Here is an 18,578-nt window from a genome sequence, read left to right as displayed (position 1 = left end):
TGCAAGGGCCTCCAAATTGCCTCTTTTTCCTGCCAGTATACGTACGGACTGTCTGACGTGCCTACTTGGATGCGGTCACTCATATAATCCTCCACCATTCTTTCAATGGTGAGAGAATCATATGAAGTGACAGTAGACGACATGTCAGTAATCGTTGGCAGGTCCTTCAGTTCAGACCAGATGTCAGCACTCGCTCCAGACTGCCCTGCATCACCGCCAGCGGGTGGGCTCGGAATTCTTAGCCTTTTCCTCGCACCCCCAGTTGCGGGAGAATGTGAAGGAGGAGATGTTGACGGGTCACGTTCCGCTTGACTTGACAATTTTCTCACCAGCAGGTCTTTGAACCTCTGCAGACTTGTGTCTGCCGGAAAGAGAGATACAACGTAGGTTTTAAATCTAGGATCGAGCACGGTGGCCAAAATGTAGTGCTCTGATTTCAACAGATTGACCACCCGTGAATCCTGGTTAAGCGAATTAAGGGCTCCATCCACAAGTCCCACATGCCTAGCGGAATCGCTCTGTTTTAGCTCCTCCTTCAATGTCTCCAGCTTCTTCTGCAAAAGCCTGATGAGGGGAATGACCTGACTCAGGCTGGCAGTGTCTGAACTGACTTCACGTGTGGCAAGTTCAAAGGGTTGCAGAACCTTGCACAACGTTGAAATCATTCTCCACTGCGCTTGAGTCAGGTGCATTCCCCCTCCTTTGCCTATATCGTGGCCAGATGTATAGGCTTGAATGGCCTTTTGCTGCTCCTCCATCCTCTGAAGCATATAGAGGGTTGAATTCCACCTCGTTACCACCTCTTGCTTCAGATGATGGCAGGGCAGGTTCAGGATTGTTTAGTGGTACTCCAGTCTTCTGTACGCGGTGGCTGAATGCCGAAAGTGGCCCGCAATTCTTCGGGGCCACCGACAGCATCTCTTGCACGCCCCTGTCGTTTTTTAAATAATTCTGCACCACCAAATTCAATGTATGTGCAAAACATGGGACGTGCTGGAATTTGCCCAGATGTAATGCACGCACAATATTGCTGGCGTTGTCCGATGTCACAAATCCCCAGGAGAGTCCAATTGGGGTAAGCCATTCTGCGATGATCTTCCTCAGTTTCCGTAAGAGGTTGTCAGCTGTCTGCCTCTTCTGGAAAGCGGTGATACAAAGCGTAGCCTGCCTAGGAACGAGTTGGCGTTTGCGAGATGCTGCTACTGGTGCCGCCGCTGCTGTTCTTGCTGCGGGAGGCAATACATCTACCCAGTGGGCTGTCACAGTCATATAGTCCTGAGTCTGCCCTGCTCCACTTGTCCACATGTCCGTGGTTAAGTGGACATTGGGTACAACTGCATTTTTTAGGACACTGGTGAGTCTTTTTCTGAGGTCTGTGTACATTTTTGGTATCGCCTGCCTAGAGAAATGGAACCTAGATGGTATTTGGTACCGGGGACACAGTACCTCAATCAAGTCTCTAGTTGCCTCTGAATTAACGGTGGATACCGGAACCACGTTTCTCACCGCCCAGGCTGCCAAGGCCTGAGTTATCTGCTTTGCAGCAGGATGACTGCTGTGATATTTCATCTTCCTCGCAAAGGACTGTTGGACAGTCAATTGCTTACTGGAAGTAGTACAAGTGGTCTTCCAACTTCCCCTCTGGGATGACGATCGACTCCCAGCAGCTCGGTGGATTCCCAGGCAGGAGAGGACTCGTCAGACTTGCCAGTGACATGGCCTGCAGGACTATTGGCTTTCCTGGGTAAGGAGGAAATTGACACTGAGGGAGTTGGTGGTGTGGTTTGCAGGAGCTTGGTTACAAGAGGAAGGGATTTAGTGGTCAGTGGACTGCTTCCACTGTCACCCAAAGTTTTTGAACTTGTCACTGACTTATGATGAATGCGCTGCAGGTGACGTATAAGGGAGGATGTTCCGAGGTGGTTAACGTCCTTACCCCTACTTATTACAGCTTGACAAAGGCAACACACGGCTTAACACCTGTTGTCCGCATTTGTGTTGAAATAATTCCACACCGAAGAGCTGATTTTTTTTGTATTTTGACCAGGCATGTCAATGGCCATATTCGTCCCACGGACAATAGGTGTCTCCCCGGATGCCTGACTTAAACAAACCACCTCACCATCAGAATCCTCCTTGTCAATTTCCTTCCCAGCGCCAGCAACACCCATATCCTCATCCTGGTGTACTTCAACAGTGACATCTTCAATTTGACTATCAGGAACTGGACTGCGGGTGCTCCTTCCAGCACTTGCAGGGGGCGTGCAAATGGTGGAAGGCGCAAGCTCTTCCCGTCCAGTGTTGGGAAGGTCAGGCATCGCAACCGACACAATTGGACTCTCCTTGGGGATTTGTGATTTAAAAGAACGCACAGTTCTTTGCTGTGCTTTTGCCAGCTTAAGTCTTTTCATTTTTCTAGCGAGAGGATGAGTGCTTCCATCCTCATGTGAAGCTGAACCACTAGCCATGAACATAGGCCAGGGCCTCAGCCGTTCCTTGCCACTCCGTGTCGTAAATGGCATATTGGCAAGTTTACGCTTCTCCTCAGACGCTTTTAATTTTGATTTTTGGGTCATTTTACTGAACTTTTGTTTTTTGGATTTTACATGCTCTCTACTATGACATTAGGCATCGGCCTTGGCAGACGACGTTGATGGCATTTCATCGTCTCGGCCATGACTAGTGGCAGCAGCTTCAGCACGAGGTGGAAGTGGATCTTGATCTTTCCCTATTTTAACCTCCACATTTTTGTTCTCCATATTTTAATGTGTGGAATTATATGCCAGTATCAATAGCAATGGCCTACTACTATATATACTGCGCACAACTAAAATGCACCACAGGTATAGAATGTAGATGGATAGTATACTTAATGACGACACAGAGGTAGGTACAGCAGTGGCCTTCCGTACCGTACTGCTATATATAGTATACTGGTGGTCACTGTGTCAGCAAACTGCAAAACTAAAATGCACCACAGGTATAGAATGTAGATGGATAGTATACTTAATGACGACACAGAGGTAGGTACAGCAGTGGCCTTCCGTACCGTACTGCTATATATAGTATACTGGTGGTCACTGTGTCAGCAAAACTCTGCACTGTACTCCTCCTATATAATATTATACTGGTGGTCCCGACTCCCCTGTCCCCACAATAAAGCAGCACACTGAGCACAGATATGGAGTGTTTTTCAGGCAGACAACGTATAATGGTGGTCACTGTCAGCAAAACTCTGCACTGTACTCCTCCTATATAATATTAATTATACTGGTAATCCCCAGTCCCCACATTAAAATAAAGCAGCACACTGAGCACAGATATGGAGTGTTTTTCAGGCAGACGTATACTGGCAGAGCCGGCCTTAGCTATAGGCAGGCTAGGCATTTGCCTAGGGCATTCAAACATGTCTAGGGGCATCCAAGCATGTCCCTGCAGCATCTCATGCTGAGAGGAACAGTCCGCAAACTAACTGTTACTTTCCAAATGTATTCAATCAGTACTTGTATACAGTACACTGCTGTTTACATTTGTCAAAAAAAATGCACACTGTGCCTTAAACTTCCTCTGACATGCTTGAATGCCCCTGACTTGTGAGACCTCAGACAGACAGCAGAAGCCCAGTAAATGCAATTCCTGGACCTGTGACATTTTTACTGACTATATAAGGTTATTACTGGATGGCTCCTTATGATAACACATGTGTATTTTGGAAGACTGCTTCACAGAAACCTGACATCACCTATATTGCTTGGGCACATGGGGGAGGGGAACCCTGCCATCCTGTGTGTGTCCCTTATCCCTGTGCAAACCCCAGGTGTCTACAGGGACATAACATGGGCAGTGTTCTCCCCACACTTTATTTCCTAGTCAGTCCATACCGTAAAATTCCCCTGCCATCTAGCACTATAACGTGGTCAGTAAGTTGCGTTGTGCTATTTCTATATGAAACATCAGTGCAGCGTGACTTTTGGACACATCAGACTGGAGGGCAGAGCATTTAGCTCCCACAGTACAAAGTAAAGTGCATGCAGTTAACGGGAGTAACAGACACCAGCAAACACACTGAATAGTGAAGAGAATGGACAGTTTCTACATGTTTGATACTGATCTTTTTGTATAACCAGCAAGTGTGGCAGTATCTGTGGCAGTATATGTGTATTATGGGCATTACTAATGTGGGGCATATGTGTAAGGTGCATTACTGTGTGGCATTATGTGTATTATGGGCATTACTAATGTGGGGCATATGTGTAAGGTTCCTTTACTGTGTGGAATTATATGTATTATGGTCATTACTGTGTGGCATTGTGCAGAGTTGAACTGGCCCACAGGGTAACCCCCCGGTGGGCCCCACTACCTGAGCGTTGCAGGTACAGATGCAGAACTAGCGGCGGAGCTAGGGGGCACCAGACAAAATTTTGCCTAGGGCATTAAATTGGCTAGGGCCGGCTCTGTATACTGGTGGTCACTGTCAGCAAAACTCTGCACTGTACTCCTGCTATATAATACAGCTGCTCCCCAGTCCCCACAATTAAGCAGTGTGAGCACAGATATATGCAGCACACTGAGCACAGATATAGAGCGTTTTTTTCAGGCAGAGAACGTATACTGGTGGTCACTGATCAGCAAAACTCTGCACTGTACTCCTCCTATATTATACAGCTGCTCCCCAGTCCTCCCCACAATGAATTAAGCAATAATGCACAATCAAATTCAACAATAATGGAGAGGACGCCAGCCACGTCCTCTCCCTAACATTTGCAATGCACGAGTGAAAATGGCGGCGACGCGCGGCTGCTTATATAGAATCCGAATCTCGCAAGAATCCGACAGCGGGATGATGACGTTCGGGCGCGCTCGGGTTACCCGAGCCATACGGGAGAATCAGAGTATGGCTCGGACCCGTGTAAAAAGGGTAAAGTTCGGGGGGGTTCGGTTTCTGGAATCCCAGCACACCAGGGATATTCCCACTCGTGGGTTTCCATGGCACCCATAGAGGGGATGCGGTCAATTTACCTACAATCAATATCCCGACAGTCAAAATCCCAACAACCATTGACTGCCAGTCAAAATCCCGACAAGGTCAAAATCCCAATATGGTCAAAATACCACTATTTAAAATTTCGACAGATCAAAAAGTTCACATGAGTTTTTCATGATTTTTTCATTGAAACCGACTTGTTCATACTTTACCATCCCAGTGGACCTGGAGGGGGGAAATAATAGTGTGCCGAGCGCAGCATGGTGAGCGCAGCGAGCCATGCGAGGGGACACAGTACTCTTATACGGTGTCCATGTCGACCTATATCGACATACACACCCAGAAAACAAAGAAAACTCGTGTCGACTTTTCGACATTTTAAATGTCCGTGTCAGTATTTTAAATGTCGGCATTTGGACCTTGTCAGTATTTTGACCTTCTCGGGAGTTTGACTGTCGGTCAATTGTTGTTGGGATTTTGTTTGTAGGTATTTAATATTAAACCCCCATAGAGTGGGAATAGATCCTGTGACGCGAGCAGCGAGCCACCGAGCCCACAGCATGGTGAGCGCAGTGAGCCCGCAAGGGGACTCTTGGTGCCACCCTGCTGCCAGCATTCTGGCGGATGGGATGCTGCGGTCGGTATATGGACAGCCGGCATCCCGTCCGCCGGTACTACCAGGGACGTGCGGTGAGGTAAATGGCTCAGGAAGCACTGGATAGTACCAGAGTCAGATTTACATGCAATATATGAAGCGTATGTGGGCATTATACATTGTAAGAATTGATCAGAGATGTGTGGAAAAGATAAGCGCCCATAGACTTTCTACTAATGAGTCTTGACTATAAAAATTATTAGAATAATACAGAAAATATATTTTTTATATTTTCTTTATATTTTTCATATACTTTATATAGTCAAAACTCTGATGTATACATTAGTATGACAGGAAAGGCTCTACCTCACCTCACTGCACGTCACTGGGTAATACATATTACATACCGAAACCCTCTCACCAAAGGGACCTGCTTTTCATTAAGAGACAATCTACTTTGAGTAGGGTTACACATTAAGAATCCAGATTAATATGTCAATATAAATGCAATCAGGGCTTAAAGTGGTCCTGGTGAGGTGGTGGAACTCTTGGAGGAGGACCATGGAGGCACCAGGACCTGAGGAAGGAGTAGGTGGCTGCAGCTCATCAGTAACACTAGTGCCGCCTGTATCATTGATTGACGTAGATGATGGGGTGGGCTTTTCTGTTGGAATTACTGTGCAGGGCAATTGAGATGGTGGAACTAGTTCCCCCTACCATTACAGGTGGTGGAACTCAGTTCCACCTCGCCCCCCCACTATAACCCCTGAATGCAATTGAAAGGTTATTCACTGATTTACATATATAAAGCTTACCTTTATGCCAATCTGGTATCTTGGGTGTGATGCCTACAAAAAGGTAAATTCATTGTCAAAACTTTTAATATAATATGATGTAGTTTCTTTAAGTTAAATAGTGGTACCACCAAAACATATCAATTAATTTTTGAGTAGAGTTAATTTGGTTAAACAGTAATACTGAATATTATACAATGGGGGTCTGTGGGTTCCCTGTGATGTCTGCAATAGACCTCTGACTGGTGACATGCCCACGTGACACAGGCAGCTATCTTGTCAACAGTAGAGAGAGAAAAATTCAAGACAATGGGATCTCCATTGTGGAGGGCAATGACAACACATTGCCTGCATGGCTACATCAGCAGAAGTGAGGAGAGTATCACTGGGCTCTTACAGACGTAGGGTGTCCCACCAGATCAACAAGAAAGCTGGACACCATTTAACTAATTATTAACATCCCTCTTTTTCTTCATGATGTCTTCCATGTAACAGTAATCATCCCATCTAAGGTCTAGTGGGGTGCCATAGTACGGACAAGGGATTGTAGGCAGCCACAATTCAGGTTACAGCACTTATTTACAGATTCTTTTCAGAATTTCTCATAACAGTTAATATACTTATTATTTTACCTTTTGGAATTTTGCAGATCCATTCCAGTTTAGCATCACAATATTTCATATCAACAGTTTTCATATCTGTCCTGTACGCTGCACAGTTCATTGTGTCATAATGAATCTGTGCATCTTGCCAAAATGATGACACAACCTGCAGCCAATAAACACTAGAATTACAACCCATTCGTAGCAAGATAAAATTACAATGGAACCAACAAACAGTGAGGAGCATTATTATTTCTGCCTAAGAAAGATAAAAGTATCTATATATGAAATTGGATAAGCAATTTTTTGTGGGAGCAGCTACTGCAAAATTACAACACTGATTTTAATGGTTCAGGTGTCATTCGAAAGGGTGTGTGATGTAGATGTGCAATAAGGTCGCAGAATTGTGATAAGTAGTTTGGTTGTTGAAAGTCATGATTTTTTTTCTCCTTCAGGCAAAGCATTGAGTGGGGTGCGTATCCTTTTTGTTTGCTCAATTTCGAGCAACTGTTGACTAATAATATTTGAGACTGAATGGACGAAACTCTATTCCGAGAGACTTCTCTGCTGGCCTAACTACCTGAATTTCTAATTTGGCACATGGAAAAGCTGGGAATACCTCATGGAAAACTGGAGGACCATGTCACATGGAGCGGCGGTGAGTTTTCCATTGGTCATTTAAGGTAATGTAATTTTTGTCATCATAAAGGGGATGTTATTGGAATACCAGTGATTGGGATGCCGGTGGTCAGAATAACACTAGTATCCCGATACACAGAATTCCAACACCTGTTAGGTAAGTAGTCTAACCCTAACCTCCCACTCACCTAATGCTCCCTTTCCGCAGCCTGACCCTAACCTGTCCTGGCATACTCACGATCGGGATGCCGGAAGTTGGGATTCTGGTGCCAAACTTGTGATCCCTGTTGGCGTCGGTCCTCTGACCAGTTTCGACTGCTAGCATCCCGAATGCCGGTATACTGACTGGACCCCTCATAAGGATCATGAGTGCACACAATTCCGATGTTCACAGCGTTGAGCGATTTCCTGCTACTGTGTGTGGGCGAAAACTCATACAGTGCATGCGTTACACTTTTTGTATGCAAAGAGGTGCAGATGTGATTGAGATGTAGATGTGATGGAGACACTCACACTGGAGGCTATACTCAGATGGAAAATCTGTACCTGCCATAGGGCTGATGTAAGTTTTGATGATGCAACCGATGGTGACTTCTAAAGACGAACCAAGTGGTATTACAGTGTCAACAGATGCTCAAAGTGGGTGTCTCAGTCCTTGCACATTTGGACACATGCTTGTATACCAGAAGAGCTGATACTAGTACACGCATACAGTCTCAGACACCACTATGGCAAAACACGCTAAAGCAGTCCTAGAGGTATGAGACTCAGCATTAGGCACATAAAATCATTGTATTTCCAAAAGTACAAAAAACCCATACAACAGGGCTGTCACAGGGCGGCAGTGCTCCCTGTGCTAGTCTCACCCCCTATACCCATGATATCATGATGTCTCGCTTAGGGGGCGAGGCTGCAGACTATGGGAAGTACAGCTGCAGAATGCCATGTTCCGAGTGTGTTTCTACAGTAGCGCTACTCATGTACCCTGCAATCCACATGCAGGCGCCGTGGAGAAGCATCAGTGCTGCCCCCAGCACCCTGTGCGATGGCATCACCCGCACACCCGCAGTAATAGTCCTGTCTTACAATATAACATTTTTACATTTTGTGGTCAAACTTACTGGAGTCCCATCGGTCCATTCCCAAGATCCTTCACTGGATGGATTCCTTTTATTGAAACCAGTCCAGAACTGTCTCTTCTGACCTCTGCCAAAACACAAAAATAAAAAGGTTATTATGAATTATCCCACATAAATTAAAAATCCTTTAAGATTACAGAGCTAATGAACTACTTGTCAGCAGCAGCAGAGGTGGGAAAGTAGGAGATCCCTTCCTTCTGGCTAGTGGCCTTCCAACCCATATATTAATCAGATGGGGATCTTTTATTTACTATCATACTATCCGTTATCTTGATATCACTGTTGGTCCCCGCCACATAAACCAGTATGAAGAATGCAAATAACCATTGAAGTATGCCAGCTCCATTCACAATACTAGTACTTTGGGAAGTCCTCCTTTCACTCTCGTTAGCAGGCTTCATGCACCCATATGTAGCTTGCACTTCTATCTTTGACCTTTGTTGCTGCTCTGGTCACATCTGACACAGTGACTCTTGTTGAGAGGGGAGTGTGCTCTGTGCTGCCTCTCCCCCTGTCAGCAATCACATGTCCATCAGGCACAGACACGACCTCCCACCCTGACCGAATTGCACTACTGCACATGAAGTTTCTCTGTGCATTTTCTCTCCTCTGTCCTCCATTACTGAAGATGTGGCCTTGATCATCTTCTTAGAGGAGAACTGTATTACTGAGTGAGACTCGTGTATGCTATATCCCCATATGCTCCTGGCTGGATCTAATGGACAGACTGCATACTGTACATGCTGCATACCAATGAACCCTGTATTATCCTGCACCTGTTTTCTACTGGTTAATAAGCCACTCAATCTGGTTAAGTTGGCTACCATGTAGACTGACCTCCAACTCACACCACTGACACCTACTGTATTAACATCATGCTCTAGAGCTAGAGCTTCAGTGTCAGATACCCACTGTTATGGAGACACCATATCAGCGATAATTAAAAAAGGACTCTACTGTATGGATCCTTCTAAGTGTAAATGATGGGGCCGAGTGGGGATATCGTTATCATCACAATTATTGCGGAGGACAGAGGTTTCATACAGGAGCTATTTACTGTGAAAAAAGTAGGAGGACTCCAGTGGCAGGATCCTGTGGCTGTGGTAGTAGTTGTGGTCATCCAGTCAGGTGCTGCATCATCTACAAACCACCCTCAATGCTTATTTGAACGTCTCTTTGTGGAGGAAGTTACTAATAGCGAAGATGGGGACATCAAAAGTATGAAACCTCTTTAAATTTTAAAGGCTTGGAAAGCAGACGATTTCATTTTATGATCCAGGAATATTCAATATTTGCTATACTAGCCTATGTAAAGGTGTAACTAGTAGCAGTGTGAGTAGTTGCTATGGGGCCCAAAGCTGCGTGATCCAGATCCACTGTCCTATACCCTCCCCACCTCCTTAGGTGGTACTGGCCTCATGGGAGCGCTTGCAATTGTCTAGCTACACCCATATATTAATAAAAGTAGAAGCAATACAAGCTAGGAAACTTTACATACGGAGTAAACATGGTGTTTAAAAGCTCAATAATAAATGTTTGTTCTTCCAAATTTGAGAAGCTAATGAGATGGGCTCCAAAATCCTGGCACATATCTTCAGCTTCCTGCCATGTTCTTTTTCTTAGCAGGTTCTCATGATGGAACACCTGGAAAAGATGAGAAGTATTCAGACTTATGCGAATACTACAGAGATATGTAGCTCAGTCATTGGACTCTGCATACTTACTATAAAATATGCAAAAACACACCACAAAGGCTCTTATACAAACACTATTAGATACAACCATCCAGGGAGCATTTGTGCAGCTCCTACCTAGAGGTCCCAGTAGATTATTGGTGTTGTGACTGGGCAGATCTCTGTCAGCTCTATGATCTAGTGAGACACCATTAGCACAGATAAAGCTCGGACATGTATACAGGCAGATGAGGTCATTAGCTGACCATCTGTTTTCAACAGTAAGAATAATGGAGAAAGTGGTGTGGGATACATGTATATGAGCCTGTGGGATGTGTAATCACTGTTTATGTCATGTCTATCCACAATGCAGTGAGAAACAACTTTATATATGGCTCTGACCATGATCTATATTGATTTATGTTTTCATTCTTTTTATTCTGTCCAGTACAGTTTTGCTGATAATGATTAGATTACATATATATGCTTAGTGTTACATACCTTATAACAGTGCTGAAGGCTTGGCTCTGTATCCCAAGTAAAAGGACACACTTGGTCCTTATTTTCTCCATGTGGGGTTGTTTCTTCCTCTTCTTCAACTGTTAGCACCTGCTTACATAGTGACATTGCATAGAAATCTTTGCAGTCCTTCACTTCCCAGCGACCAAGATGTTGTCTGTTGCCCACAGCAACACATCCTCCATTGTGACCTAGATAAATCCCATAAGACTGTTTAGGACCAAATCCAGGTCAGGAAAATACCAATATATGTATATTATAATTTAACAATTCACATCATTTTACATTTATGTTTAAACATACATGAGTATTACCTATTGTTACATGTGCTGTCTGCAACTCTGTTCATTCAGTTGAATTGCAGCTCTATTCTGTCTGCTTAATTGCTGTAGCAGCACACCTGTTGGGAGTTGCCTTGTTACCATAAACTTGGCACACACTATAAAATTATCTGGCAGACTATCTGCAAGATCTAGCTGGTTGGAATGGAAATCTGGTAAGGGATGAGAGCAAATGACAATCGACCATTTGTTCCCAAACACTGCAAAACGCTTCACCCACTCTGTGGAATGCCCTCCCACGCACAATAAGACTCACCTCTAGTCTCCAAACCTGTAAACGTTCCCTGAAAACTCACCTCTTCAGACAAGCCTATCAAATTCCAGACCCACCCACATAACCTTCAGTGCTTCTCTATCTAATTACATCCTCTCTGTACAGTATACATAAGATCACATATCTTGTCTTTCTCTAACGTCCTAGTGGATGCTGGGGACTCCATAAGGACCATGGGGATAGACGGGCTCCGCAGGAGACATGGGCACTTTAAGAAAGAATTTAGGTTCTGGTGTGCTCTGGCTCCTCCCTCTATGCCCCTCCTCCAGACCTCAGTTTGATACTGTGCCCAGACGAGCTGGGTGCTTTTCAGTGAGCTCTCCTGAGTTTGCTGAGAGAAAGTATTTTGTTAGGTTTTTTATTTTTAGGGAGCTCTGCTGGCAACAGACTCCCTGCATCGTGGGACAGAGGGGAGAGAAGCAGACCTACTTAAATGATAGGCTCTGCTTCTTAGGCTACTGGACACCATTAGCTCCAGAGGGATCGTACGCAGGATCTCACCCTCGCCGTCCGATCCCAGAACCGCGCCGCCGCCCCCCTCGCAGAGCCGGAAGACAGAAGCCGGGTGAGTATGAGAAGCAAAGAAGACTTCAAATCGGCGGCAGAAGACTCCGTTCTTCACTGAGGTAACGCACAGCACTGCACCTGTGCGCCATTGCTCCCACACACCTCACATACTCCGGTCACTGTAAGGGTGCAGGGCGCAGGGGGGCGCCCTGGGAAGCAATGGGGACCTCTTTGGCAAAAGTTTAGCATATATACAGTTGGGCACTGTATATATGTATGAGCCCCCGCCAAAAATTGTACATTTAAGCGGGACAGAAGCCCGCCGCTGAGGGGGCGGGGCTTCTTCCTCAGCACTCACCAGCGTAATTTTTTCTCCACAGCTCCGCTGAGAGGAAGCTCCCCAGGCTCTCCCCTGCAGATACACGGTAGAAGAGGGTAAAAAGAGAGGGGGGGGGGGGCACATAATTAGGCGCAAAAATCAATATAAACAGCAGCTACTGGGTTAACATTAAGTTACTGTGTTATTCCTGGGTTTATAGCGCTGGGGTGTGTGCTGGCATACTCTCTCTCTGTCTCTCCAAAGGGCCTTGTGGGGGAACTGTCTTCAAAAAGGGCATTCCCTGTGTGTGTGGTGTGTCGGTACGCTTGTGTCGACATGTTTGACGAGGGAGGCTATGTGGAAGCAGAGCGGGAGCAAATGAATGTGGTGTCTCCGCCGATGGCGCCGACACCTGATTGGATGGATATGTGGAAGGTTTTAAATGATAATGTTAATTCCTTGCATAAAAGGTTAGAAAAAGCTGAAGCCTCGGGACAGTCAGGGTCTCAACCCGTGCCTGATCCTATGTCGCAGAGGCCGTTAGGGTCTCAGAAGCGCCCACTATCCCAAATTGTTGACACAGATACCGACATGGATTCTGACTCCAGTGTCGATTACGATGATGCAAAGTTACAGCCTAAACTGGCTAAATCCATCCGTTATGATTATAGCAATTAAGGATGTGTTGCACATCACAGAGGAAACCCCAGTCCCTGACAAGAGGGTGCATATGTATGGGGAAAAGAAACCGGAGGTAACCTTTCCCCCCTCACACGAGCTAAATGAGTTATGTGAAAAGGCTTGGGAATCTCCAGATAAAAAACTGCAGATTTCCAAAAGGATTATTATGGCGTATCCTTTCCCGCCAACGGACAGGTTACGCTGGGAATCCTCCCCTAAGGTGGACAAAGCTTTAACACGCTTATCCAGGAAGGTAGCCCTGCCGTCGCAGGATACGGCTACCCTCAAAGATGCTGCGGATCGCAAACAGGAGGTTACCCTGAAGTCCATTTATACACATTCGGGTACCTTGCTGAGGCCGGCGATCGCGTCGGCCTGGGTGTGCAGTGCTGTAGCAGCATGGACGGATACCTTATCTGAGGAAATTGAGACCTTAGACAAGGATACTGTATTGTTGACCTTGGGGCATATTAAAGACGCTGTCCTTTATATGAGAGATGCTCAAAGAGACATTAGTCTGCTGGGTTCTAGAATAAATGCTATGTAAATTTCTGCCAGAAGGGTCCTGTGGACTCGGCAATGGACAGGTGATGCCGACTCAAAAAGGCATATGGAGGTTTTACCTTACAAGGGTGAGGAATTGTTTGGGGAGGGTCTCTCGGACCTGGTCTCCACAGCTACTGCTGGAAAGTAAAATTTTTTGCCATATGTTTCCTCCCAGCCTAAGAGAGCACCGTATTATCAAATGCAGTCCTTTCGATCACAGAAAAACAAGAAAGTCCGAGGTGCGTCCTTTCTTGCCAGAGGCAGGGGCAGAGGAAAGAAGCTGCACAACACAGCTAGTTCCCAGGAACAGAAGTCCTCCCCGGCCTCTACAAAATCCACCGCATGACGCTGGGGCTCCACAGGCGGAGCTAGGCCCGGTGGGGGCACGTCTTCGAAATTTCAGCCACAAGTGGGTTCACTCCCAGTTGGATCCCTGGGCAATAGATATTGTGTCTTAGGGATACAAGCTGGAATTCGAGGAGATGCCCCCTCACCGATACCTCAAATCAGCCCTGCCAGCTTCCCCCCACGAGAGGAAAATAGTGTTAACTGCAATTCACAAATTGTATCTTCAACAGGTGGTGGTCAAGGTTCCCCTCCTTCAGCAGGGAAGGGGTTATTATTCGACCATGTTTGTAGTCCCGAAACCGGACGGTTCGGTCAGACCCATACTGAATTTAAAATCCCTAAACATATACCTGAAAAGGTTCAAGTTCAAGATGGAATCGCTGAGAGCGGTCATCGCAAGCCTGGAAGGGGGGGATTTTATGGTGTCTCTGGACATAAAGGATGCATACCTTCATGTCCCCATTTATCCACCTCATCAGGCGTACCTCAGATTTGTAATACCGGATTGTCATTACCAATTTCAGACGTTGCCGTTTGGTCTCTCCACGGCACAGAGAATATTTACCAAGGTAATGGCGGAAATGATGGTACTCCTGCGGAAGCAAGGAGTCATAATTATCCCATACTTTGACGATCTCCTCATAAAAGCGAGATCAAGAGAGCAGTTGCTGATCAGTGTAGCACTTTCTCTGGAAGTGTTACGGCAACACGGCTGGATTCTAAATATTCCAAAGTCGCAGTTGGTTCCTACGACTCGTCTGCCTTTCCTGGGCATGATTCTAGATACAGACCAGAAAAGGGTTTATCTCCCGATGGAGAAACTCAGGAACTCATGACACTGGTCAGGAACCTATTAAAACCAAAACAGGTGTCAGTGCATCACTGCACTCGTGTCCTGGGAAAGATGGTGGCATCATACGAGGCCATTCCCTTCGGCAGGTTCCATGCGAGGACCTTTCAATGGGACTTACTGGACAAGTGGTCCGGATCACATCTTCAGATGCATCGGTTAATCACCCTATCCCCCAGGGCCAGGGTGTCACTCCTGTGGTGGCTGCAGAGCGCTCACCTTCTTGAGGGCCGCAGATTCTGCATTCAGGACTGGGTCCTGGTGACCACGGACGCAAGCCTCCGAGGTTGGGGTGCAGTCACACAGGGAAGAAATTTCCAAGGTCTGTGGTCAAGTCAAGAGACTTGCATTCACATCAACATCCTGGAACTAAGGGCCATATACAACGCCCTACGTCAAGCGGAGACCCTGCTTCGTGACCAACCGGTTCTGATTCAGTCAGACAACATCACCGCAGTGGCTCATGTAAACCGCCAAGGCGGCACAAGGAGCAGAGTGGCGATGGCAGAAGCCGCCAGAATTCTTCGCTGGGCGGAGAATCACGTAAGCGCACTGTCAGCAGTGTTCATCCCGGGAGTGGACAACTGGGAAGCAGACTTCCTCAGCAGACACGACCTCCACCCGGGAGAGTGGGGACTTCATCAGGAAGTCTTCGCGCAGATTACAAGTCGGTGGGAACTGCCACAGGTGGACATGATGGCATCCCGACTCAACAAAAAGCTACAAAGGTATTGCGCCAGGTCAAGAGACCCTCAGGCGATAGCTGTAGACGCCCTGGTGACACCGTGGGTGTTCCAGTCGGTCTATGTATTTCCTCCTCTTCCTCTCATACCCAAGGTGCTGAGGATAATAAGAAAAAGAGGAGTGAGAACAATACTCATTGTTCCAGATTGGCCACGAAGGACTTGGTATCCAGATCTGCAAGAACTGCTCACAGAGGACCCGTGGCCTCTTCCTCTAAGACAGGATTTGTTGCAACAAGGGCCCTGTCTGTTCCAAGACTTACCGTGGCTGCGTTTGACGGCATGGCGGTTGAACGCCGGATTCTAGCAGAGAAAGGCATTCCGGATGAGGTCATTCCTACGCTGATACAGGCTAGGAAGGACGTGACAGCTCAACATTATCACCGTATATGGCGAAAATATGTTGCTTGGTGTGAGGCCAGGAATGCTCCTACGGAGGAGTTCCAGCTGGGCCGTTTCCTTCACGTCCTACAGTCCGGAGTGAATTTGGGCCTAAAATTGGGTTCCATTAAGGTCCAGATTTCGGCCCTATCCATTTTCTTTCAAAAGGAGTTGGCTTCTCTACCTGAAGTTCAGACGTTTGTAAAGGGAGTGCTGCATATTCAGCCCCCTTTTGTGCCTCCAGTGGCACCTTGGGATCTTAACGTGGTGTTGAGTTTCCTGAAATCCCACTGGTTTGAACCACTCAAAACGGTGGAGTTGAAATATCTCACGTGGAAGGTGGTCATGCTATTAGCCTTGGCTTCGGCTAGGCGTGTGTCAGAGTTGGCGGCTTTGTCACATAAAAGCCCCTATCTGGTTTTCCATGCGGATAGAGCAGAATTGCGGACCCGTTCACAATTTCTGCCGAAAGTGGTTTCATCCTTTCATATAAACCAACCTATTGTGGTGCCTGTGGCTACTACTGACTTGGAGGATTCCGAGTTGCTTGATGTGGTCAGGGCTTTGAAGGTTTATGTAGCCAGAACGGCTAGGGTCAGGAAAACAGAGTCTTTGTTTATCCTGTATGCTTCCAACAAGCTTGGTGCTCCTGCTTCAAAGCAAACTATTGCTCGCTGGATCTGTAACACGATTCAGCAGGCTTATTCTGCGGCTGGATTGCCGCTGCCAAAATCAGTTAAGGCCCATTCCACTAGGAAGGTGGGCTCTTCTTGGGCGGCTGCCCGAGGGGTCTCGGCATTACAGCTTTGCCGAGCGGCTACTTGGTCAGGTTCAAACACTTTTGCAAAGTTCTACAAGTTCGATACCCTGGCTGAGGAGGACCTTGTGTTTGCTCAATCGGTGCTGCAGAGTCATCCGCACTCTCCCGCCCGTTTGGGAGCTTTGGTATAATCCCAATGGTCCTTATGGAGTCCCCAGCATCCACTAGGACGTTAGAGAAAATAAGATTTTACTTACCGGTAAATCTATTTCTCGTAGTCCGTAGTGGATGCTGGGCGCCCGTCCCAAGTGCGGAATTCTTCTGCAATACTTGTATATAGCAATTGCTTCAATAAGGGTTATGTTATGGTTGCATCAGGGTTGACCTGATGCTCTGTTGTTGTTCATACTGTTAACTGGGTAAGTTTATCACAAGTTATACAATGTGATTGGTGTGGCTGGTATGAATCTTGCCCTGGATTACCAAAATCCTTTCCTTGTACTGTCAGCTCTTCTGGGCACAGTTTCTCTAACTGAGGTCTGGAGGAGGGGCATAGAGGGAGGAGCCAGAGCACACCAGAACCTAAATTCTTTCTTAAAGTGCCCATGTCTCCTGCGGAGCCCGTCTATCCCCATGGTCCTTACGGAGTCCCCAGCATCCACTACGGACTACGAGAAATAGATTTACCGGTAAGTAAAATCTTATTTTCCTTACTCGTCTCACACCCTCCTGACACTTGGTCAACATTGCTTGGTGATCATATCATACAACCCATTAAGAACCTAGCAATCTGGTGGACCATTATGCAGTAGGTAGCATCTATCCTTGTGTATCAATGCCTATTTCCCTATAGATTGTAAGCTTGCGAGCAGGGCCTTCCTACCTCTATTTCTGTCTGTTTTTACACAGTTTTGATCTATTACTGTTGTTCTAATTGTAAAGCGCAATGGAATATGCTGCACTATATAAGAAACTGTTAATAAATAAATAAAAATAAATAAAACGGACAAAAACAGTTGTTCATACAAGTTGGTTAAATTTACGTTTAACCAATTTGTCTGAAAGACAGGTTTTGTTTGTTTTCCAGTGTTTGGGAGCAAATGGTCGATTGTCATGTGCTCTAATTCATTACCAGATTTTCATTACAACCATCCAGATCTGGCAGATTATCTGCCAGATAATTGTATAGTGTGTACGTAGCTCCACTCCAGCATGTGGTTTCTTGTTAAAGTCAGCCTGGTGGATGTGCAGCAGTTAGTAATTAAAGGGGGCTTGTCTGTAATGAACATTGTCATTGGTTAGTACTCCCTTTATATTCCCATTCTGTGCATTACTCCCTGCTGGTCATAGATCCTGACTGCTTTGGAAGCCTTTGGTGCTCAGGTTCATATTTGTGTCCTGTGAGATCCTGTGCTAAAGTGTCCTTGCCAGGCCCAGTCCTGTCTGGTTCTTGGCTTTATCTGCAGTGGGGATTCCTCCACACTATACTTGTTCTTTGTCTTGTCTGTATCTTTGTCTTTCTGTTGTTATCCAGTATCATTTCATTGCATACCGCTGCTTTACACATACCTCACCTGTGTCTCTATTACCACAGTCCCATCCCACTACAGTCTCTCTCTGGCCTGTTTATTAGTGTACACTGTCACAGTCCTATGAGTGTTCTCTGAACAATTCCTTGTCTCAGTCTTCTTTGTGTTGTTACTGCGGTTGCCAGGATTAACATCCACTGGCTTGGAGCATTCTGTGTTGTTTGTATGTCTGTATTATATTGTCATGCATTAATGGGGTTGGACTCCAGGTCGACGCCAATAGGTAGACACACCTTAGGTCGACATAATTTTTTTTTTATGTTTGTTTTTTTTGGTGTCATTTTCTTCGTAGAG

At 46.2% G+C, this 18,578-nt stretch overlaps 1 protein-coding gene across 7 annotated transcripts in view; it reads right to left on the bottom strand.

Moving 5' to 3' along the window:
- The window catches only part of PLA2R1 (phospholipase A2 receptor 1), a 293,721-nt gene that overhangs the window by 116,935 nt on the left and 158,208 nt on the right, over nt 1-18,578 (bottom strand). For 6 of the 7 annotated variants that reach the window (XM_063933659.1, XM_063933661.1, XM_063933656.1 and 3 more), the window contains exons 12-16: nt 10,928-11,136; nt 10,252-10,397; nt 8,736-8,820; nt 7,006-7,141; nt 6,395-6,427 (exon numbers count right to left, since the gene is read on the bottom strand). In XM_063933659.1, the coding sequence (XP_063789729.1) occupies nt 6,395-6,427; nt 7,006-7,141; nt 8,736-8,820; nt 10,252-10,397; nt 10,928-11,136 (609 nt within the window). The remainder of the gene's footprint in view (nt 1-6,394; nt 6,428-7,005; nt 7,142-8,735; nt 8,821-10,251; nt 10,398-10,927; nt 11,137-18,578) is intronic. The other variant, XM_063933657.1, reaches the window with a different exon arrangement.

This window comes from Pseudophryne corroboree, chromosome 7 (assembly GCF_028390025.1).
Source record: "Pseudophryne corroboree isolate aPseCor3 chromosome 7, aPseCor3.hap2, whole genome shotgun sequence".
In the NCBI taxonomy this organism is placed as follows: domain Eukaryota; kingdom Metazoa; phylum Chordata; class Amphibia; order Anura; family Myobatrachidae; genus Pseudophryne; species Pseudophryne corroboree.
The sequence above is the reverse complement of the archived record's forward strand: the minus strand, read 5'-3'. Positions and strand labels throughout refer to the sequence as shown.